Source organism: Dinoponera quadriceps, unplaced genomic scaffold (assembly GCF_001313825.1).
Source record: "Dinoponera quadriceps isolate SergipeBrazil2010 unplaced genomic scaffold, ASM131382v1 scaffold37, whole genome shotgun sequence".
Classification (NCBI taxonomy): Eukaryota; Metazoa; Arthropoda; class Insecta; order Hymenoptera; family Formicidae; genus Dinoponera; species Dinoponera quadriceps.
Genome location: NW_014554446.1, coordinates 2,018,386 through 2,043,317, shown reverse-complemented (window position 1 = coordinate 2,043,317; position 24,932 = coordinate 2,018,386). Strand labels below are relative to the sequence as shown.

At 43.9% G+C, this 24,932-nt stretch overlaps 2 protein-coding genes across 3 annotated transcripts; one reads left to right on the top strand and one right to left on the bottom strand.

Moving 5' to 3' along the window:
• The first annotated feature begins 9 nt into the window (after positions 1-9).
• On the top strand, positions 10-9,772 carry LOC106750178 (actin-binding protein anillin-like). Of its 2 annotated transcripts, XM_014630319.1 has the most exons (20): positions 10-49; positions 1,249-1,385; positions 1,742-1,865; positions 2,032-2,241; positions 2,925-3,097; positions 3,191-3,373; positions 3,649-4,141; positions 4,415-4,713; positions 4,811-4,907; positions 4,996-5,219; positions 5,335-5,448; positions 5,539-5,729; positions 5,876-5,996; positions 6,079-6,328; positions 6,750-6,914; positions 7,005-7,234; positions 7,363-7,521; positions 7,786-8,008; positions 8,415-8,559; positions 8,636-9,772. In XM_014630319.1, exons 2-20 carry the CDS (start codon positions 1,356-1,358, stop codon positions 8,736-8,738), a joined length of 3,534 nt encoding a protein of 1,177 aa, XP_014485805.1. In that variant the 5' UTR covers positions 10-49; positions 1,249-1,355; the 3' UTR covers positions 8,739-9,772. The 2 variants fall into 2 exon arrangements, with proteins under 2 accessions (XP_014485805.1, XP_014485813.1); XM_014630327.1 differs by lacking the exon at positions 10-49 and having other exon boundaries at positions 764-1,385; positions 3,661-4,141.
• Positions 9,773-10,179: 407 nt separating this feature from the next.
• LOC106750125 (endocuticle structural protein SgAbd-6-like) lies at positions 10,180-13,542 on the bottom strand. The gene is made up of 3 exons (XM_014630236.1): positions 13,293-13,542; positions 11,761-12,011; positions 10,180-11,098 (listed from the first exon to the last, which is right to left on the bottom strand). The coding sequence occupies exons 1-3, from the start codon at positions 13,437-13,439 to the stop codon at positions 11,038-11,040; spliced, it is 459 nt and encodes a 152-aa protein (XP_014485722.1). The 5' UTR covers positions 13,440-13,542; the 3' UTR covers positions 10,180-11,037.
• Positions 13,543-24,932: the final 11,390 nt, after the last annotated feature.

The window sequence follows — 24,932 nt, the reverse complement described above, 5'->3', positions numbered from 1 at the left end:
TCGCTGCATCGCACACAGTTTCTTCAGGGATTGACGCTTCAAAATTGTGGTATGTGTATTTATTTTACTACATATATTACTTATTTTCTTTGCCATTTTTCTCTAAAAATCTTTTAGTACGATCGGTTAGAAAAAATCATGATGATTTCGCGTCGACAAATTTTGAAATGTTCTTAAACATTTTAAACGTGAAACAACGTTTTAATGTGCTGCATTGCACCTGATGAATAATGTTGCAATTTATGGTAGTCGATGGAAACTTTAAATTATTCACTTAGGCCCACATTTTGAACTCTCTTTTGTTGATAAAAATGTCTCTACAAAAGTGTCTTAGAAACCATATTTAAAGTATTTTTATCGATAAAAAAGACTTAAGATCTTAGTCGATCGCACATAAAGTGTTGGCATGTGCAAGTTTCGTTGGTCGTATTTTTATTACTTAATTTATGTAAGAAAATGAGACTACGAGCCACGTTCAATGAGACGAGGCGGTTAATAATCGATTGGTGAATCGTGGATTTCAGTTGGTGCGAATTTTTAAATCCGTCCAATCAGATCCGCGAGACGCCGATCGATCATTTGGCGTTTCGTTCCGCGGAGTGGCAGCCATGATCTCTCTTCGTATCGGACTCGCGATTGGTGGATTTTCTTCGCGCAACTACGGTTCAGGCGATTATTTCAAAGATTTCAGTGCGCCCCCCTCCCCGAGATTCGTTGAAGAGAGGTTCGCGTTCTCCTTGTACTTTTTCTTTTTTTGCGCTTACCTACCTCTCGATTTCCTTATTTCTCTTTCCTCGCGTGCCTGCCGATATATAGTGTAGTACCGCACCGTGCAAAAAAGGTACATCGCGTTTCTCGAGTGCAGAAAGAGCAGCGCGTGTGAACGCTTCGCGAAATCGATCTTTTGGTGCGTCTCGCTGTGTTCGTCGTGAGTTTGAATCTGGGAGGAATTCTCGTCTCGCGTGACGCAGGGCGCGCCTCGCGAGAGGGGGCGGGAAACGTCGTCGGCAGGACGCGTTACGAAGTTGAAAGGTCGCGACGTCGTCCCGTCGCGAGCGTCGTTCGTTGCCCGCGTGGGATATCGTAACGAGAGATCGCCCAACAGGGAACTGTCATTCCTCCCCTCCCCCATTCCTCCGCGTTCAGTATGGCGCCTGTGTTTAAATCCAACGGTCAAAGTTAAAGGATACTCCCCGTGCGCTGCGACGCGAGCCACCGTTTCTCTCATTCATTCGGTGTCCTTTCAAGAGTCCCCGTGCGTCCTTTCGAGAATCCTCGTGAGAGTGAACGAGGAAGAAACTGCGTGAGCCTCGGCGAGACTTCGCCCCCTACGAGAAAGGTAGCGTCCTTCACGAATGCAGCAGACAATGGAGCCCTTCGTTCAGGTAAGAATACGCTTTTTTCTCGCCTTTTACGTAAGACAGGATACTCTCTCTCTTTCTCGCCGGAGAGCAATATGTACGACGTACTGCGCGCTAGAATTGTACCTGCGAGGATGAATTCATGTTTGAGATCATTGTCTCTCGTTATTTCGTCATGATTATCAGAGATTTTTCGGTGTTACTTCTAAGAAAGGACACGGACGAGCGGACTTGACAATCGATGTTGCATCATGAATAAAACTTGTCACTGCTATTGCGAAATGTTCCCCTGTACTATTTGAGTGGCATGGTGCATTGAAAGAGTGTCTAAATGTATAAACAGTAGTAAAAATAAATAAATTTTATTTTGATGTTAACAGCGTATGTTGGAACGTGCTAAAGCAAGGAGAGAGAGATTAGACACACAATTGTCGAGTGTGGGACATGATGTTGTAAGGCGTAGTCCTTTGAAAGATGCAAATGCCATCCTGGCGCAAGTTACAGGTAATTCTTCTTGTTTTTCTTTTTGCAGAATTTAAATCAACTGCTTGATTAAGGATATTTATGCAGAGATAATTTTTTTGAATATAAAATTTTCATACTTATCTATTTCACGGTTATACTTATATACATAATTATTGTATTAAGAAGAGGATTATATATTTTGCAGCAGCGACAAACGTAAGCCCGACTAAAACATCGCCATTCAAATCACCGAGTAAAACAACGATAGATAAAACTCCAGTCAAACCTCCTCGAAAGTCTCCTCCAGTTAAGTGTGACACATCTGAGAATTATGAACAAGTTGACAAAGAGAACGGAGACTTTGAGAGTTGCAAAGTAAGATCCAAGCTGCAGAGACTTGGAAAATTGTACTCTGGTAAGCAGCGTCCTAAGATGAAAGAGAATTTCTAGATTTATGGAATATTTATTTCCAATGTAGATAACAATGTAGATAAGGTGCATGATTTCCAATGTAAATAACAATGTAGATAAGGTGCATGATGTGAGTGTAGCAATAAAGTAAATATAAAGAAATTCCTATATTTAGGATAACAATGATAACAGTAACGTGTGAAGTAAACCTGATGAAGTTCGTTGAATAGTTACTGAGAACATTCTTAGATAGTATGAGAACTCAAATATTCTTGAGTCGTTCTATTTGCTTTTACTCCCACACGATTCACACATTCACAGTTAGGCTACTCCCACACAGGTTGCTTGGAACTTGTTTCTGACACCATATGAGTGTGCACATGAACACACACACATGAACGTGTTCTCATGTATACCTAGATTATTTCATACAGAAAACGCATATATTTACGACTATATTTTCCCTTTGTATTTTCAATACTTCTTAAAAGTTGTATTCTGTTTTTCCAAAAAAATGATCATCTGAATAGTTCTTACATGAAAGAAAAATAATTTTGCTGCGAGTGCACAATTCTTTTTCTATTTCTATCTATATATAATTTAGCATTTTCGTTTTAAATAAGTTATTGTAAAAAAAAATCTGTATTATTTACTGAACGTATATTAATGATGTAGTTTCCTCGACAGATGATAATTGCCACGAGTTAAGCTCCCCTATACACAGGACTGAGGAAAAGTTCAATGCAGAAGATGACACGGAGCACAACAAGCCGGTGAGGCGAGGTGCTAGACTTGACAAATTGGCAGCTTTAGCTTCAACGATCAACAGTTGGGAAGATGATTTGTCCCACCCAAAATTGGTACATATGTATAAATAATTTAAATCTGTCCTTATACAAGACTGTGATGACGCAATATTTATGTATAATTATAATACACAATAATTTTGATAGACAACCAAACCATTAGACAATAAAGTTGAGAGAATACAAGCAAAGTTTAACGAACAAGTCAAAAGCGGATTAGAGTGCCAACCGAGTACGAGTGGATATAACAAATCAGCAAATGAGAAGAAAGGCAAAAATGGAAGTCCAGTTAAGAACATAAAGTGGGATAAAAATATATTGGAGTGCTTGGTAAGACATCTATATTCAGTGAAAGAAATTTCATTTTAGGGGTGAAGGACTAAAGCTTCGTATAGGTTTTTATGTAAAAAGTTCTCCTGTTTAACATTCCTTTTTAACATTTCTGTTTAACGTCCCACTGTTTCTACACGGTCACGTACCTTCGCATCTCTATGAAAGCTATCGATTGAACGATATACTATTAGAATAGTTAAAAACACTATTTACAGGAGGCTCAGGGCTTTAGTCGTACGAAAAGCAATACTCGCCTCGTGTATGAATATAAGGATTGTTCTCAGGAATCAAACACGGTTTCAAGTAATGTATCGCAAAACAAGGAGGAGAGGAAACGAGTTTCACCCAGTAAGATGGACGGACCATCGAAAACAGGGAAGACAGATGATGATACTAGTGTTTCTGAGAGCCCAGGTGGCTCCTCTTTCAAAAGCAACAGCAGCAAAAACACTCCTGAAAAAATTGTCAAAAATGCAAATACCACTAGCAGCTCGCGATTACCGAGGTTTGGCTTTAATGGTTCGCCGAAGGACCTGGTACAAGCATCGGGCTCAGTGTTGAGCAAAGCGTCGATGTTCGAAGCCAAGAATACGGATGCAAAAGCGAAGGATCCCGTTCAAATGACGATCGCCGAGAGAATGGCTCTCTTTGAGCGAAACAAGGGAGAGGCTCCTTTGATACCGAAAGCACCGCTCACGATGTCGATACCGCCGAAGAAGCTGCAGGAGAAGGACAAACTTGGTGTACAACCGGGACCTAACGTAGGCATGTATAGTTCTTAGTGCTGATACCTTGCTGAGACATCCTGACCAGTACTTGACGTGCTAAAAATTAATCTCTGTGTTCGATTGTGATTTTTATTAAACACGCTTAGATGTAAAATTCATATTTTAACCCTTCTGGGAGAATATTTCTCCCATATAATAATATAAGACAAATTTTTTTCGAGACTCTTATTACACGATTTTTCGATTATCTCAAGCTGCATTTCTTACATCCGTTCGATAGAAGATATTTAACGACACTTGATCTCTTCAGATTCATCTCCCGGCAATCGAAACGCCGACATTCCCGGCAAATCGGTTAGCACGCAACGTGCGATATTCGAGCAGAATAAGCACAAGACAGACGAGATGGAAAATCAGATTTTACAAGCTACCCAGGCCGAGAGACGGCGCGAGTTGGATATGCTGCGTTCGCGTTTCAACGAGAACAGGGAGTTCGCCCGCAATGCCGTCAGGTGCGGCATTCGCACGAGCGAAAGCAGCGAGGGAGGCGGCAAGTCTTCCTCGCCGAAGAGTTCCCCCGTGTGCCCGGTTAAACCGACTCCTGCTCCGGTAATTGATCAATTGCGCGTGATGCGCGGAGAGATGATGCTACATTTTCTTTCGTCGTGCGACAACGGATCAGATTTATTTTACCTGTTAAATTTAGGATCACGCTGCCGTGCCACCACCACCACTACCGCCGCCGTTACCGCAGCCTCAGATAATATCATACATCACTAAATCTTCCCCGGTAAAAAGGCAAGGTAGGTGCGCCTGTAAACACGATTCTCAAGCTTCAGATATGACAAATGCAGCGGTGAGATATTCATCTCTCTTCGATATACTTTGCAGTAGTTGGAAGCCCACCCAAGGTTCAACACATAAACGTGGTGCCCGACGTTAAGCGCATTCGCGTGGCTCCACCGAAACCGAAATCGCTGTATCCCAATTTGGAGAACATCGAGCTCACCACGGAGAGTGACACTGAATCGACATATGACACAAGTGAGCCTGCAACGGCCACTCTCGACGAGAAAAGTGAAACCGACACCGCAACGAGCGATTACGAGGATCAAGTAAGATCATTTAAAACGGTCATGTGTACAGATCTACAAAAATATGTAAATAAATCTATATATGTCATTCATTCATATTCTCGATCCTTGTGCACATTTCTGTATGTGTGTGCAGGATGAGGAGACTGCCGAGAGTGAGCGGACCAACGATCCCACGAACACGAGCTTCGGGCGCAGTATTTTGCACGAATTCAACGAACGTTCATTGTTTAATAAAACCCACAAGAAGGTACATGAGCTTAGAGAAAGAAACTCGGGACTCGGGTTACGCTGGATAATCACTGATATGGTTGGTTATTCGCCTTTCTTGCGATTGCAGAGGTCCATTGAACCGGACCCAGACAGTACTATGTCAGATCTCTCGGTGCTCAACGAGATGGATCAGTACTTGGAGGAATGCCTCGAGGCGGAGGATTCTGACGTGAATGTGAGAGAGGAAGGTCCGACGCCACCGAAAGTAAATAGGGGCAAGAGTCCGTCACGGGTGTCCAGCAGTTTCAACTATCACTCGTACGTTTTCACTTTTATTAGCTTCTTTTCAACTTTTTTTTTCCAAGTTTTTTAATAGATACCGGCAAACAGCGTTTTAAAACTTTTATGCTCTTTCTTATCTTCTTTTTCGTATCTTCATACGCGAGCGACTTTTAATATTGCAGGTTCCGTTCGCCCTTGAAAGTAATTTCACCGACGGATAAAACGAAGCCGTATATAGACGAGGGTGGCAGTCGCGTGCCGCTGATGCGAACGGTCAGTGCGTACAGGCGACAGCAATCTGAGGTAAGTTGGTTGGTCTCAACGTCTGACGTCCGATGTGAAATGGATAGGAATGTATCCACAGCGGCATTTTCCGTAATTTCAGTTGGCCAAAACACCTCAACGCCCAGCTGCGAAATCGGAGAGATCAGGCGCGCCTTCCGGCGCGGAAAGATCGCAGCGTGTAAACGAGGCGATGTTGGTGGAGAAGAAAGTGAAAGAACTGCTGGACGAGGTTTGCACACAGCAGAAGAAGATCGAAGGGGCCAGTAAAGCGTTGAACCTGTGCCAGTCTACTGTAGAGTTTAACGGTTCCAGCGAGCATGTCGGCGGGGAATGGGCTCTGCTCGTTGCGAGTAAGTTGAATATCGATCAAAATGCTTTGTATTGCGATAACTTGTAAGTAAATAACATTTCTCATTGGAGTTTAGTTAGTTTTATAAAAAATTTTGAACGCTTTTTAATTAAAAGAAAAAAGTATCTCGTTATCTTCGTTCGTTCTTGAACTGTCGCAAAACCGTGAAAAAAAAAACAGTTTTGAGAAAAACTCATTTGAAGTTTTGGTATACATTATTTTTGAGTGATACGTGTCACATCGATTGAGAATTGTCTGAGCTGAAAAATGAGGTTTCCGATTCTATTTTTCGTTCAACTGCAGTTCCCTTTAAATTACTCAAATATTTACTTAATATTAAAATAAGCAAAATTCCGAAATATTATGCATTACGAGAGCACGGGAGGTAAGTCGGTTTTGACACTAAAATTATTTCGTACCAGCTCATAAACGCCTAGCCGCGTTGAATGAAGTGCAAAGGCTGAAGCGGGAAGGCACATTGAGACCCGTCGCAGCAGGTTCACCGGAGATACAAGGGAGCGGATCTTTAACTATTTCGGCTATCACATTACCATTGAAGCCGGAATTCTTCCGGAACATGGGCAACAGTGAGTGGGACTTTAGTCAAGTCGATTTACATCTTTCGTTACGACGCAGACGTACACTGAAACACTAAAAACACGCGCAAATCTTTACAGATGCGTATCTACATTGTGTCTGTTTAATGCGACACTTGGGGGAAGTGGTCGCTACCCAAACGGCTACCGCCGCTGAACCCGACGACTCGTGCCTTCGTTTCCCGTCGACGTTGAAGTTTGACGAGTTGTACAGCGATTTCAGGATCGCCGTCGAGGTATATTCCCTGCAGACGCAGCCGAAGTATTTGCCGCACGAGAGGAAATATCATATCAATCATACTGGAACGAAGGTAAGATCTTTTTCTCTCTCTCTCTCTCTCTCTCTCTCTCTCCAGAAAAATCACGAACAATAAGAACCGAGAAGAGTGTCGAAAATATGCGGAGAATGCAGCATTAATTTCTGCATCTACACTTGTAGGCGGTAAACAAGACCCCGAAGAAGAAGAGTCAATTCGTAATGCCAAGCATACAGAGCCCAGCGGGACCAGGAGCAGTCAGATCGCCTGCCTTTCAACTCTGTGGCACTGTTAGCATCACGCTGAACGACATACATCGCAAGCAATTTAACTTACTCGGAGTATGTATCGCGATATATCTGAAATTTTCATGTTTAATTCGGCTCCCGAGTTCGGCGCCGCGTTTCTCGCGAACTCGTTTCCGACATTTCACAAACATTTCGTTTCACTTCGTCATTTCAGGGAAATGACCTGAAACGAAAGGGAGCACAAGCTAAATAAAATATTTCTCTACACCGCGAAAATCTAGAATAGATTATGATTCATAGAAGTGACGTGCAAATTCTCGTACGCACGCATATTTATCTTCCTCGGTCTCCGTTTAGATCTCGTCGCAATCTCCCTTGGAAGGATACCTGCGAATGCACATGTCGCACAAAATCTCGGTATCGGTGGAGCATCGCGGATTCTTAACGGTGTTCGAGGATATATCGGGTCTCGGTGCCTGGGATCGGAGGTGGTGCTTGCTCAGAGACGCCAAGCTCTTCTTCTGGCTACATCCTGAAGATGAGCACAAGAAAAGTCCGATAGGGAGTCTCGATCTGGAAGGTGAACATTATTTGAACCATTTAATTCATTTCCCATTTAATTGTTTGACTTGTAGGCATGCCGATATATTGTTACCAGTGAATCTGGTAATAACTGGTTATTCAGTTAAAAGTTAAGTTAAAAAGTTAATAACTTTTAACTTTGTTAACTTCAAATGAATTAACCTTTAACTTAAAGTAATTAATTTAAAATGCATCAACTTGAACTTATTAATACTTTTTTTAAATATATATAAATTAAAATAATTTATCAATATTAAAATTATTATTTAATGTTAACTTTTAATTAAGTTAGTTTTGGTTTAAGTAACTTTTAATTTAATTGAGTTAATTTGATAGGAAAAAGACTAACTTTTATAACATAACTTGGTGAAAGATAAAACTTAATCGACCTTGATGTTGCTCAGGTATATTCACAAAGAATGTACAATTCGTGAATCGAGAGAAATGTGCTCGTCCCTTCACGTTTCTACTCGAGGCGGCCAGACCCGCGCAACCCGGCGACGCTAATAACCTCATTATGAAGACCGATGGGCATGAGACTGTATTAGAGTAAGTTTCCGTTGTTTTATGTCTGCCGTTAACGTGCGGGATATTAGTTTATTTTAACGTTGCGTGCTTTGCACAGGCACTTTATGTTAGCTGACACGAGAGAGGAAGGACTGCAATGGCTGTCGAAATTGAACAAGACTTTCAGCCTGATCAGAGCTTGGGGACCATACAGAAGTTAGCGGCCCGATAAGAAAAACACGAACTTCTGTGTATCGCGCAACGTACTGAGGTACGTTTCACTATAATACGTTTTGAGTTAGGGATTGTACATTACGCATATATGCCGTATAATGCAATATAGACTAAAAATGCTTTGTTTAACATGCTTAGCGAGTAAAATCCGATCGATTAAATTGTGCCATTAAAACGTATTATTTTCACTTAATCGTACATGATGAATAAGTGTGCGAAAAGAAACAAAAAAAGGGGGGGGGGGAGGTACGAAATGCGTTCGAATAGAATTTTCACCGGCAAAATGCGTCTAACACTTTTCCAGACGATAATGAATTTTTTAACAATACGAGCAATTAATTTGATTTGATCGTAACGGTGATTGCAACAGAGGAGGGTTATTTGCGGATATCGACGAACGTCAATCTTGTTCTTTAATTGTTTGCTGACAGTAAAAATTCAATGTTAATAATAAGTTCACAAGTTTTTTTGTAATATTTACCCGCAAAATCTTTTTATTAAAATAACAATTCATATACGTGTACAGGTATACGCGTATTGAATATAAAACGTTAGAGCTTCATAATTTTCGAATTGCACAAAATTGTGGTTGGTGGAGGGAGGAGTGATTAATCGAATTCATTGAAACGGAGGAGGATATTTGGTATTTAGTACAAATAACTTCCCGTGTAATTGTGAGACACCGCGTTAGGTGCGGTGTTGTGTTTAATCGTGATCAGTATCCTGAATATTCATACATATTTACTAGGTAATCGCGCGTGTTTCAATATTAGGGGACGATTTCGAAGTAATATTATGGATTAAAGAGATTGTAAATATAGAATAAATGTAGAAGATCAGTTTTTACGAATTATCAAGAGATATTTATACATATATGTTTAGAACTGCGAAAATCCGTATGGATCGATCCGTGTGAATACGTGATCCAGCTCGTAATTAATATATATGTATTCACTGGTACTCTCCTAGCGTCTAATTATAACTTTTATAGCTATACTTTTTGTATATCATATTAAACGAGACGTTTGTACTGTAAAATGCGATTTTTATTCTCATCCATGCGTTTGTACGTTATAAGAAATATTCTGTAAATCCATGTATATATATAATTTTTTAATATAAAACGTATTTTTACACAAAATTATTTCGACTTATATAATAAAACAATATTACAATATATTTGAAATAAGAAACTACAATTATACATATATTATATATATACATAGAGTTGAATATTAAAAAAAAAATATAATAACATTAAATAATTTTTTTTTAATGTTAGAAATGAACATATAACTATCTATTAATATTCCAGAAATATTAATATTAAATAACATTACGCGCCTATAGGGTTGTTATCTTACTGTTAGTCGGTGTTCATTGGGAGAGGAACGAAACCAGGATTAACCAATGAACGACGACGGAGACTTCAGTATGTATACAGGTTTATTTGCACGAGCTGCGTTCTGTTACAGATACATATATAGATATGTGTATAAAAAGATCGCGCCTTTAGGCACGGATAAAATCGCGGCGCTGCGATGAGCGCTGCACCGTCGCCTCGCTGAGATGAGAGAGAGAGCTGCGCGCAAACGGACGGTCCTGTGTGTGTGTTTGCGTGTGTGTGTGAGAAGTCTCTCGTTCGTCAATGTGTTTGCCGGCAGTTTCGAGAAACTGAGTGATACGTATCGTCAGCGAGCCGCGAGCGAGCACGCGTTTCACTCTCGGAACACGCGAATGCGGAGACGTTGACGCAACTTGCTCGCGGACGCTTCCTTACGCGAACGTCGACAAAGGGCAGCTGCACTCAGCGAATCAATTTCGCTCGTGCCCGCCGTTTTGTCAAATTCGACACCGCGATATCGTCATATTTACGTTTGCGCTCCGATGCACCGCTCCGCGTCGCATTCCGAGGCGGAGGAGGCGGCGGAGGAGGAGCCGCTCTCGATTTCGCGGCGGGGACGATCGCGAGGTGCAAATCGGCGAACTTCGCGAAATTCCGAGACGATTTCGAAGAGAGTTCGCTCGCCGAGAGAAAGAGAGAGAGACGAGTCGGTCCGCGTAGGATCGTAGGATCGATCGTTCTCCGGCGATCGGCGGCGACGTCTTCGCGACGACGGTTCGCGCCGTTGAAATATCGCGTGCCTCGCGGTATACTGGTATAAAGTAAATCCTAATGCGCGTGTGTTATTATATGTGTTGCGTGTATGTATGTATGTACGTGCATGTGTGTGTGCCGACGACCGCAGAGTCCTAGGTAACGTAACTTCAGTCCTCAAGCGTTCGTTACTTCGCGACGAGATTGATGCTAGGGTGGAATCCGGTCTCGTCCGCGGTGTAATCGACCCTGCAATCGAGAATCGACGATATTGAAGATCGACTCCGAACGGAGCCCGGTCGAAGTGCCGCGAACGAAGCCACGGAGAAAGTCAAAGGACGCGCGTGGAAGACGATCCTTTGAACTTTCGCCTCGTTCGCCGGCCAGTTACTTCGCAAATGCGTACGTCTACCCCCGGATTTGCAGTAATAAGTTTTTCGCTCTGAGTAATAGAATGTAACGTAATTTCTGACACAAAAGGCGTTTGCCTCATCGCCAAAATCCGTAGCAAATCTTATGTCGAGAGGAAAGATGTCTAGAAAATAAGACAATATTTATATTTGTTGAATACTGATAGATTTAGTAATATGTTTGCTGAAATCTAAATTCTTTTATTTAAATACAGCACACTTCATCCGAAGGATGTCTTGGGGACGTCCATAGGACGTAAGATATCCTCTGGACGTCTTTAGGACACCCTTCGAAGGTTAAATATGTTATTAGTACCCACCAGATAAACATAATTTTTAATTTCTCAGACTTTCCACTCGATGTGGGAATTGCGACGTCTGGTAACGCTGAAGACGCTTTTTGCTAGATGTTACGTTACAGCTTGCCACTTAGAGCAACAGGCATAGATCTATCGTGGATCCAGCCTAATGACCTTTTTTCACGGTTGTGACCCGACGTACCTGTACGTGTGGCCGTCCGGCGCGATAAAGCTGAAGCTACCGACGACGCTCATCGCCTCGTTGTCGGTCCCCTCGTTCTTCAGCTCGGCCGTCTCCTCTCTCTTCTGGCCGTCGCTCTGCTCGTAGCTGAAGCGGTAACCACCTACTCCGATGTTATTCACCTCCTCCTGCTTCACGATTGTGATTTCGTTCGGGTTAAGCTGCGGCGCCGCCAGAGCACCGGCCACAAGGACCACCCAAATAACGAGGATCTGCGGAGAAGCAGAACGGCGAGGGAACATTAAGAGGAGCCTCTTCGTCTCTCAGCCGTCGGGCGAAGATCGCGGCGTCCCGAGACAATCGAATGTTATGTTAACTCGCTGTTTTATAACTCGCGGATTAATTTGTCTCTCGCGGTGTTTCACGAATATAAGATACATTTGTCGCGAAGAGGCGACGGACGTTTGTCACGAAAATGCAAATCGGCAAGGCTCGTGGCAATTGCATCGGCAAAAATCGGTTCTTTCCTAGAATCTGACCTTCAGCGACCAGTATTAGATTGTTACATCATAGAACTAAGTCAAAATCCCGTAATTGGTTCCACGAGCAAGCGGGGACCGACTCCTCTCCGGGATTAACGGTAACAATGTCGCAATTTCTCACTCAACAATGTAATCGTTATATACAACGCATGTCATATCGCACTTATATTATCGAGTGAGAAACTGCAATATTGATGCAACGTTACTATTAGTCGGTGTTTACAGCATATAAGACGCCGACCGTACTACACACTGCCTCATGAATGCCTTGTCATTCCCTAGATATCGGTAGTCACGCGATTTTCAAGCTTACGCACGTGCGATTAAGGTCGAGAGTCGCACAACAAGTGACTCGGATTGCAACGATGGAGTTACGATGGCTCTAATTACCACGATTTCGATCTTATGTGTGCACGAGTAAGGCTAAAAATCGCGTGATCTCCGTTTTAGGGGGTGACATAATATCAGTGTTACATTGCGTTTACATCGTTGAGCGCGAAATTACAAACGAAACATAGTAACGTAACTGAGGCTCTCTCTCGATGTTGACTGGGAAGGCATTCGTGACGCCGTGTGTACCCTCCTCTCTCCCGGTCGTCGAGATATTCTACCGTCGGACGGTCTCACCGGTGTCCTCCTCTCGCGGCTCTCAAGGAAAAATCTCGATTCTAAATTCGCCGGCGCGAATTACGTCGCGCGTTAGAATCGCGGTCGAGGCTCCGCGAGGCACCCCGGCGTCGCGCGCGTATCACGCGCGAAAAACGTGCGTAATCTCGCGCGCGCGCTCACAAATGTCACAAATCCTCTTCACTTTCACTGTTGCGCAAAAAAAAAAAAATCGGGAGGCTGCCGAGTTTCGGGCCCGAAAGCGGCCGACGGCCCCTCCCACCGCCCGTTTGCTTCTCGGTCATCGGCTAAAGAATTGGCCCGATCGCGCGCCGAATTGCGTGTGTGTGTCCTGCTGCGTCGGAGATTAGCCCTCCGGACCTCTCCCGAGGACGATGGACCCACCGTCTTCATCTCCATGGCTCTCTCTCTTTTTCTCTGTCTCTCTCTCTGTCTGTCTCGTGGTCGCTGGTGCGAGCGATCCGCAAGGCGGCCCTTTGCCCTTAAACGACAACGACGAGCGATACGTGATACCAAAGATCTCCGGTGCATCTGCCTTTATATAGGCGGAAAATCGCAATGTCGATGCACATCCCCCCCCTCCACCTGCTGCAGGCAGGCAGCAGCCCCGACAGATTCGCGGATGAGTCTCCCGCGCTCCCGGGCCAGGATGCATCGCGACCGGCGATGCAGACGTCGCCAGCCCCGCTATTAGATAGTCGCTGCCCGCTGTTGCAGCGACGACGATGACGACGACGACGACGGTGATGATTGAGGATATACGAGGAGGTCATAATACCACCTCTTCCTCTATATATGTACATGTATTTGAGCGCATATGTTCTTCTTTCTATTAGAGCAACGGATGCATAAGTACAGCATTATAATAAGAAGGATAAAAAATAATATTCTTATATTTACGATAAATATAATATTGCACGCATGCTCGCAACTTTGTTTCAAATTAATATTTGTTATTTAGATAGTGAAATAAATACACAGGAACGCAATTTTCCTTGATAAATACTAAATTTATAAGTAACTCCGTTCTCATGTAGCACAAATGATCAAAGGACATCCCAGAGACGTTCCAGAATATTTCAATATCCCTGGGACGTCTTTAGGATATTTTTTGAACATTTGTGCTGTAGGAGTTGATGCACCATCAAAAATATGACGCTGAGCCTTACGGTCTCTTTAAACGTCAATATAAGAGTGATAGAATAAGATATGATAAAATAGCTCTCTCGTACGATTGTTCCGGCATATCGATTTTACCGCAGGTTTACCGAACAAGCCAGATTTTCCGCGAGGACTCGGCGACTCGCAAATCCGCGGTAGCAGCGCGCTCCGTCACGCTGCAAATCACGCTGAAAATCACGCTGTAAATTAATCGAATTTCAAGAGGCGTGAGCGCGCGTATGTATGTAAATTTGGTGGTAATTAGCAATAATTAGACGGCGGTGACTCGTCGTCTCGAGGAGCGTGTTTCGCGCGATCGAACATTATTCGCGCGTAATCCGCGTTTACGGAGAATCCCGCGATAAGGGACGCCTCTCGTCGACGGATAAATAAGGCAAATTGCGATTAAACGTGTAATGAGATGATTACATAAGCCGATAGGTTTTTTCTTCTCCACGCGCCGACAAAAGTGTCATTTGCCTCTTCACGCCAGAGCGTCCTGCCGGAGGCGTGACGGAACTTCTCATCGCGACATTATCCACACAGAGAGAGAGAGAGAGAGAGAGAACTGCGTCGTGGAACGTTAGTGATATTTACTGATGCAAACAATTATTGCCTCAAGAGAGTAAGAAGTACTGTTGACTCTACGCGTCGACATCGCACGCGTCGTCTCGACATATGCATAATACCTGCGGACGACGATACCTGTATGTGCATACTACCATGATTGCTTCTGCAATTAGACACAGGCGTTCATACGGATGCGTCCATACGTGCGATTTGAGTTTTTTCCAGCCGCGCGAGATTCCGAGATTTTACGCAACCGCGGAGAGAGACCGAAACGGTTCGCACGTGTGCGTATCTGAGATCTGCGCGTCGGCGCTCGTCCGTTGCTCATTCAGCCATCGCGAAACAATTCGCTTCTCGAAACGATTTTCCGCGCGGGAGGAATCCCGCCGTGAATCATTGCCAAGGACGGCTCAACGTCGGCACAAAGGCGATTGTTCCCGTTGTTCCCGCTTGTGTCAGTACGCGCAGTATTACTTCGATCGTCGTCAAAGTTTTTATTTACACGGCGTTTGCCGGTTGCCAATCGAGGGAAGATAGACCGGCCGATTAAAAACCTAATCGACGCTGTTGCATCGCCGGAGAAAAGTGATCTTGCTTGTTACGACGAAATCATCGTCGCTGCCGCGTACTCGTTGCGATCAAATTCCGTTGGCTTGATTATGCCAACGAATGAATCGTAATTAGGGCGGAAACAAGCTTTCTCGCCAGGATAAAAAATATAACATTTGAAATAATACGTTTTATATTTTACATGTATACATATATATATATTTTTTTAATTTATATATTTTTTTTCTATATTATTATTATTTTTTTTAATATTCTAAGACAATTTTATAACGTGCCAAGAATATTATGCGAAGTGTAACATCGATGGAACATTTCTATAATATTAAAAAACATTACATAACATTCCTTCGATCTTTCAATCATCATGTCCGATTTCCGTACTCGCACATCGTCGCGATAAACGCGGCGATTTCTCGCGATCGCCCGATCGATTGCGCGTTGCGGAAAGAGATCGTTAAACTCGAATCTGCCATATATTTATTTGACGCGTCGCGATTTTAACGGTGCAATGAGATTCAGCGCGGCGCGAATCTCGCCATTTTCGCAACTTAGCATCTCCAGCAACGGTGGGCATTCGGGCAAACACTCGATAGATCCCTGCGATCTATCTGAGGTCTCGAATGTCTCGATCTTCGGAGCTCGCGGGAATACTCGCGACTTTCGAAAGCGCCTTCCTTCCCCGAGCGCGCAAATTCCGCGCGGATTTTCCGCCGTCATTTTCCCAGACACCTCGACGACAACAACAACAACAACAACAACGAGGCTATGGTCGCGTTCTCTCGTGCACACGCGCTTACCTGGTGCTCCCTCGAGGATGCGTCCACCTCGCCGGCGGTTTTCGGCGGCGACCCGGCTGGGAATGTGAAAGCCAAAACTCTCGCGCCGCGGATTCCTACGTCGCGCGCGCAGTTTCATCGCGTGGTGGCCAGCGGCGATGTTACACGCGGCAGTACGCGTCCTTGGTCATTGTGACATTTGGTTTTCTCGAAGTTATACGCGTCGGAGGAAAGTTGGTGACGTAACACTCTACTGGTGACCTTGCCATTTCAAAAGATACGACGACGAATGCTTTGCAATAACAAATTCCGTTTAAGGATGAATGGCTCATTAGTGTCGCATGTCCATAGCGCATCAGAGGGGTCTCTCATAAATTTTGTATTTATCAAGCGATATGACGTCCCTACACATTTATTTCGCTACTTATATGATAAATGTTAATTTAAAGCGAAGTCGAGATGGACACGTGTGTACACAAAATATTGAAAATATGATTACTTTTTTCTTCTTGTTCAATGTTATATTTATGCGTCAGTTGGTCTAATAGAGATAATGCACGGATAATGAAAAGGAGTATATGAAATATTTCTATCCTGTATTTCTTGAGCTATAGCTAAAGGATTTTTTTATCTTCGTTTGCCGCTTCGACAGATAAACATATATGGAAAGGATTGAAAGTACAAAGGATGCGATTTATGATGCGAAATTAGTTGGCCGATGTAATTAATCTCGGCTGGCTCTGCTCTTCCCTGCGGACGTGCAGTAATGCCATTTCGACGTCACGGGGATTAACTTGTAAAACATTCGCGCCCCGTACAGCTCGGGCCGCCGTTCTAATGTTGAAACGCCTCCCATCGTTTTCGTCTTTACGTTTTTTGCACGTGAGAAAGTCAGTGCTCGTCACGATTCGCGACCGTAAACGCAGACTTCGATGATTATACATCGATTATGCAAAGATCACGAAGAAGAAGACGAGAGTCCTACGTTCTTTCTCGCTCACCCTCTCGCTCTCTCACTCCCTTTCGCCCTCTTTTTCCTTATCCTTTTGCGGAGCATCGAATCGCACGAATGTTTCGGCCGGTCGGATTACACCCGACGTTTGGAACGAGAGATTTGCGCCGGTTTGTGCGAGTTCAGAGGCTCGCGTCAATCCGCGTCAATTTATTTCGCAATTGTATCTCACAGTAATTCGTTAATAATTATTTTGTTCTCGGGCGAGGCTACTCGAATTCTTTTTTTGAGCGATAACTTTCACAGTCGCGCCGTCAAAGATCTCGATTTCTCGATGGTGTCGATGGCATTAATTCCAATGTCCGATTTTGCACAAACACTTGCGTGCACACGTGTAGCCGGCTTTCGAAGCGAGACGAGCAAGCTTGCGATCGTATCCGGTGACGCGTCTTGACACGGACGCTCAGTTTAATGAGTAATTACGTCGTCGAAGTACGCCGAACGGCCAAGTACACGCGTGAACGCTTTACCTCACCTTCGCCGACCGGGACTTCATTTGATTCCTTACGCCATCGCAGGCATTACAACCGTGTCGCTGCAAAGACGATAGACGACTTTGGGATTAATTAATCCCATGAAAGAATTCACTCGGTGAATTTTATCGACGCGCGGCGATCGTGGTTAATGAAGCAACACACATGGTGAGACGGAGATCCAATAGAATAATTTTTTTCTCTTTTCCTTTTTATTAAAACGCATAAAATAGGTCGGATGTGTTTCGGATGTGTGTGCGACGCATGTGCGTGTGCGGTGTTTCGCCTGCGGCTCGAGAGTAGCTTCCAAAGCTTGCGTAAGCAAAAAGTAACGAGCCGTTTGAGAGAGAGAGAGAGAGAGAGGGAGGGAGAAAGAGAGAGAAAGAGAGAGAGAAAAAAAGAAAAAGGAAACGCGATCGGCGCATTCGCAGCACCGCCTCCTCGTCGCGCTCGCGAAAGGTTAAACCGGCGGCGACGTTTTGTTAACTCTAATGATATACACAGTGAGACAGCGGAGGAGAGATTGAAATTGGTACGGGGGGTACGTGTGCGCACACGAAAACACGTTGAAATGTCAACCGGCGTCGCGACGAAAGGCGTGAGGAGCACGAATTTGCGTTTCACCCTCCACTCTCTCTCTCTCTCTCTCTCTTCCTGTGCGGTCAGTGATGGATGATTTACGAGTGGGCGGCGATAAGGCCCACTAGATAAATGATAGTACCTGCGTGTGTGGTGGAGAATCGTGCAATAGAGAGGACCTTTTCCGCACTCTCCGAGCCGCGACGACGAGCATTAACGCGGGGTTACAACCTGGAAATTCCAAGTAAGGACGCTCGACGCTGAATTCCCTGCGAAAACCTGCCGGTCGAAATGCCCGATGTAATAAACGCCGACTTGGAAATTATGCAATCGAGGCTGAGACCGGCTTCTTCAGGACGAAAGTGAGGACAGAACGGAATCCGGATTCAACGCGAGATCGACGCGTGGGTGACGAGTCGGGCGCGAGATCGGTCGAACTCCGAAACGGAAATAAAACGATGTGACGCAATTAATAGTTTCGCTGGCAGCATCACACGTGTGTGACCGATCTCTTACTTCATCTTTGTCTCCGATCAACATTTTCAATTCTATACTTGATACGTGTTCATTACCAGCGTCATATATCACTTTCACTGTCACTGCAACGAGAAACACCGGTGTCAGGCATGTGTGTGACACAATATCTATAAAATAACCAATTTGTCTGTTTAATATATTTTACGAGCGCGAACATGCCGCTAAAGAAAGAGCGAGTTGTAACAATGCGGCAATTTACGATAGTCCGTAAAATTCAGTCAACGTGTCCTAAAAACAAATTCGTTCGGCAGAATATTTTTTCTATCCTGACAGCGAAACTATCCCCGTTAATTTGATTACGCCGATTAAATTTTACCCGCGAATATGCAGTAGCAACGATGGTTTCGTTACAACAGCACAATTATTTGTGTGGGCGTCTTTTTCAAGATAGAAGATGATTAAATAACCTTAAAGAAATGAACTAAGTTTGTTTTAGGAAAAAAAAAAGCGATATGCATTGTGGTGAGAATTTCCTAAACAAACCGCAATAAAGCGAACGTGCTAATTAACTCTCGATTTTACGCGTGGAAGCCACGAACTGACTGGGCGCGGAATGAAGATCCATTTGTCTTTTAACCGCTGACTCAACTAATCGGCCACGGTGAACCTATAAAATTCATGAATACACGCGTAAACGAATAGCTATTTGCCTTTAATGGACCTCGTCGGCAACCTTTTACAATCTTGCGATCGCGCGAATGTCACGCGTCTAATGATGATCGCAAGCCAACGCAAGGCCACGTTTTTTACACGTTCCCATATTTCTATATATTTTTTATACTCTTCCCGATCACAGATAAAACTAGCCTTCTCGTAGCACGCGTCTTCGAAGACGCGGAACTTCGAAGAGTCGGCCGATACGAAGTTCGGCGCGAAGGCACGAGAGAGAGGAGGTGCTCTTGGTCGGCGCATCTCGGGAGTCGTTTGACGAGCGATTTCCGTTCGATTACATCAACTCGCGAGAGATCCAGAAGCAAGAAAAGTAAATGAGTGTATATTCAATAATATATTCGCCGGAGGCAGAACCTGTCGTGTATTATTTGCATACGCGTTGAGCGCGTCGTTTCTTGCGATTAAATGCTCAGGATCGACTTAGCGAGGGACGATTTAACGTGAGCAAGGAGTTTCGCGCACCGGTAAACCCGCCCTCAAGGACGTACGTCGGCGATAATTGCATAGCCCGGCGTTTGCATAGATGCGACAGTGGTGGTGGTGGCGGCATCGTCGGCGAAAAAGTCGCGAAAGCGAGTAAATGTCAACGAGTTGGCCACGTCTGTCTTTGTCTTTCTCTTTCTTTCTGCTTCTCTCTTCATCTGCTCCCTCGTAACCGTCGCCTCATAATGCCCTCGCTTCGCTCGTGCATCATCCGAGCCGCGCTGGCAATATGTTAACGGCAGATGCACGAGTACGCGTGTCTCGATATGGTTACGCGGTGACGCATTTTGCGTACCTCCAAGATATTCTTACTCGCTCACTTTCTCTCTCTTTCTCTCTCCTCTCGTTTCTCGAGTCTTCCTACCTTTCTTGTCGCGATCTTTCCTCGAAATTATATTCAAGAAATTTTGAGACCGCGCGACATTTCGAAATATTTCCTAGGTATCTTCGTTCTCTTCACGTTCTGACCGCGCACATCGGTCCGCTGGTGCCGTCGAAATATGTGCGCTCGAAAGTCGTGTGTAATCTATTAACGGCCAATATTCATGGAGCGTCTCTTTTTTGTTAGAAAAAAAATTAAAATAAATTTCTACCGAAATCACTCGATTAACATATCATTTTATTTTTATATCTTTAATATGTGATCTTTTTATATTTATACATTTAGCATCTAATTTTTTCAGTCACATCTACTTTCAATCCAAATAGTTCGAATACTAATTTGAGTCGTATACGAGAAGAACGCATTGAAAAAAAGGATTACGATAACCAAATCATTTAGTTGAAGCTATTTAACTAAATATTTTTTTAATTGTTAGCAAATCCTTTCTTCCAGTCCAGAAAAAGATCGATCTTTTAAAAATATTTGTGAAACAATTGTGGCCCTTAACGCATCGAAAAAAAAAGATGAAACGTTGCGAAGTAAATGTTTCTTGTGACATTATCTTCGATATTTATTGGTTGGAAAAATATCTAAAGCGCGGCGAGTCGAGATTGACGCGTTTTCCCAATTATTCGACGTGTCAATTTTGATAGGCGCGCGCACAGACGCAGATGCGAGGAGAGCGATTCTCAATCAAGTGCCCCATACACACACACACACATACAGTCGCGATTTCGCGACGACCACTTTTTGTCGGACGCACGACAGAAGCGTGTTCCTCTTTCGATCGCGCAACAACCGCCGGCTGCAAAGGTTAGGCTGCACGGCTGCAACCTACGTGAGAAACGGCGAGAAGTCGCGAGCGCTCTTCGTGCGCTATCCAGTCGATATCGTCTCGAACTCTCGCAAATGTCGCGCGAAATTGCAATTTCCGTATGTGCGCCGGTGACCACCGTACGGGCGCGCGTAATCAGGCAATGCCAGGCAATGCGCACGGTGGTGGCACTGAGAAAGAGATTTCTTCAGATTTCAATCAATTTTATCGCATCCAAACCAATTTCGTCATGCTCCGAAGGAACTAATGTTTCGATTAATAAATAATATTTCTGTGAAAGAAATTTTGGTCGGATAAATGGAAATACTAAAATCTAAAGAAACCTTTCTCTCCCCGTGTGTATCGACGGGAAATTACGGCCTTCGCACACGTCTTCCTCGCGATGATAAATCCTAAGCGTCCGATCCCGGCATCGGCGTTTTCGCGTGACACGATGGCGTGGACAGTCGCCCATCTATCCATCGCCCCGGTCTCTCTCTCCCCGGTGGAAAAGTTCACCGGTCCCGGTGGATTATCGCCAATGGTAATAAACGTCGCGCCTGAGACACGCGTATACCGTACCGGCGCAATTGAAAAGGCAATAAGGAGTATCGATAATTTTCCGAACGTTTCCTTCGCGACGATCTTTCCTCCTACTCCTCCCCTTCTCGCTTCTCGACTCGCTTATTGTTGGACACGCGCGCTTCGTCGAGCATCTCATGCATGCGCGTCCTTTCCGCGATAATTTGAGTGTTTTCCAGCGATAAAATGTAGATAGGCTCGCATAATCGGATTGAACATAGGAAAAAATTAGCCTTAAGTCAAGAATAGACAGATCTCATGTGCGAGTAAGAATATTATAATCTTCTTAGGAGATCTTTAGTCTTGATCTGATTGAATTGATGCAAGTATTACTTGCATTCGATTTAAGACGAAAAATCTTCTAAGAATATTATAATATTCTCGCTTATACAGAGTCCTCGAAAAATCCAGAAACGCTAAAATATCTCAAAAACGTTCAACTATAACGAAAATTATGTAAGAAGCAAAGTTGTAAGGCTAAAAGTCTACCTAATGATGATAACAGTTTGACTTTGGTTGGAATCCGTCATATGAAGGTCAAGTTGAATTTTTTTTAATGGAACCCTCCCATCTTATTTTGTACATTCTTGTGACTTTTTTCATTCGTTGATTTAAGACTATTTTATTTCCGTGTGCTCGATGGAACGCCTCTGATTTTCGAAACAGTCGCTAATTGACGATAATTGGTGCTGGATATCAGCAGATATTATATACGATGTTTTCGGATGAAGCAGGTTTTGACCACTCCAGAAATGATTGATGATATAATTAAGCCTCTACTAGTCAATTATAAAACTTAACACTTTGCCGGCCGCCCATTTATCGCATCACCGTTACGCTGCCGCCGGCGAGATTCACGCAGGTTCTACTGCTCGCCACCACTGTTCCTTATTCATCAATTGTTGCTCTGCATCAATATGTGTACTTATAAAAACATCGGGATGAAGCATCACCACTGGCGAGAAGAAGTCACGTGTACGTGACAGTGGCCGATAACAGTTGGCGAAGAAAAGTCACGCGTACGTGACAGCGGCTGGCAAAGTGTTAAAACGTCATTCCTGGAACGATCCAAATCTATTTCAAACGAGAAAGCTCATAATTTTATCGTCAGTTATGATTTTTATTTATTGCCGTCGCCCGAAAACACTTGCCTTTTGACGAAACATGCACTGAGAAGGATATCCGATCATATCCGATGAAAATCACAATGGATAAAAGCTAATTTTCACATTAAGTTTCATCGGTAATTGCATCGGTAATTTAATCGGTTACTTCATCGGATAAAGATATTTATTACTTGATCGGATAGTAAAAATAACAATCGAATATATCATTTAATTGGTTTATCCGATGGACATTTTTCTCAGTGTAAATACTGTAGAGCAGAGTTTGCCAAATCTATGCGAACCGCGACTCACTTTTTAAAACGGCAAATATCAGCGACCTACTTAGTTTTAGTAGATATAAAAAAGAAAACGGAGAGAGGAGAGTAAATTAATTATTTATTATACCGAATAGATTCGTTGCGTATCTGCGTAATCAAGTTTTGATTTTGCAACGCACCTCGTCCGCATTATTATGATACGTCGATACGTTACGAAAATATGCGACAAGTCTGCGCAAATCATTGCATGCATTCTGAATAAGTTCATCGTCAAAGGAGATGAAAAATTAAAATATTAAATATCAAAGCAAACGAAAGAGAAAGAATAAAAAAACTAGATTTTTCGTTCAATAGAGAATTTTAGCCTGACGTCTGTTTAACAATTTGACGAACTGACGTTTTTCCTACGCAATAATAATTAGCTAATTAGCTAAACAACGCGCGTGCCTGTGTTTCAGTTATTGCAAATTGAGAAGGAAAGAGCCGGTTGCCGCGACAGCTGCTGCTTTAATGGAAATCGTTGCCGGGAGTTAGCGAATAATAACTTCGCGCGCGAGGTACGTGTCTTTCGAAATATGCAAGAATCTCCCGAAACGAAACCGGCTCGGAACGATGACTTCACGAGCGTCCACGCGTTTAGTAAATCAGGATTAATAACGAACGGCGAAAAAATCCGCCACTCGTTCTTGACCTTAATTAGCTCGTTTCCATCGGTAAGAGTTCTTTTTTTTTCAGAAGCTCGAGTTGAAATCGGTCTCTCTCGTCTTCTCTGTCCCGATCGAAATTGCGCTCTTGAATTTACGCCGGTTTGTCGAGCAGCGACCGAGGAAGAGACGACGGAGGAGAGCGTGCTCGTTACGTTCGCGTCGTCCGATCGGAATGCCCGCGCACGCATCGATGCTTCCCCGCAGATAAGCCATTGTTTGCATCATTCGGCATGTAAATTTCCGCGCTAAGTGGTGCTCGCAGCGTGAGTTTTCCGGGTCGTTTCGCGAAAGAAGAATCGTGCGAACGCACGGTTATCTCGTTTCCGTATTTCTTCCTTCCGTTTCCCTCCTTTTTTCTCTTCGCGAATCGTCGCGATTCACACCTCGTTCTCTGCGGCGCTTCTCGAAGCTAAATCACGTCGAGCAAATATGATAAAAAAAAAAACTATTTTTCTAGTAAGTGTTACTACAGTTTCAGCGACGACAGCCTTACGTGTTGCTGTTATTTTTGTGTGAAATAAAAAAAGAAAAGGATACTGTCGTCCCCGAAAACAACTATACTTTTCTCTCAGTGCGACGCACCACCACGGGTGCCACTAATTATAATTGTGACGTACGCGCGGCACCGATATAGTTACATGTTTTATGACCGATTGCAGCACCGAGAGGTGTATGTGTGTGTGTGAGAGAGAGGGAGAGAGAGAACGATAGAAGGAGGAGAGGGAGACAGGTTGCATCCGTCTCTATAACGATATAATTTAAGGCGGTACATTCTTTCATCGCTCACCTTTTGCGGCCACTCTTTACCGGAGAAGACGCCACCTTTAAAGCCCACCCCGTGCTCTCTCGGGCGCACCGCAGGAGGTCACATCCTGCTGGTATAATTATCTTATCTGGCTACGTCATCCGTGGTAAACGCGCGAGGAAACGAGCCGCGTGAATTACGAGGATGAATATCACCAGCGCGCGACGCATCGCGCGATACATTCGTGATGCATATATGCGCAGGTGGTACGATCGCGGTTTATCCTCGGCGTATAACGCGGTAAATCAATCGCGTGTGCAGAAGGATAATGCTCGAAGGATAATGCACGCGGATAAGCCGCGATAGTGCGTTATGCCGCGCTTCGAGTGGTTCGCGAGCGAACTGGTCGGACGAAGACGCGACGTGGATAGAATAATAAAGATATAAATGCCGCTGTGGCCGCCATGTTTGTCAGAACCGGAAGTTCACGGTTCATCGTACGCGAAACGTTCGTCAGGTATCGCGAAAATAGCTTACTGAAATAACTTAATAATGAATAACCAATTAATTAATACGC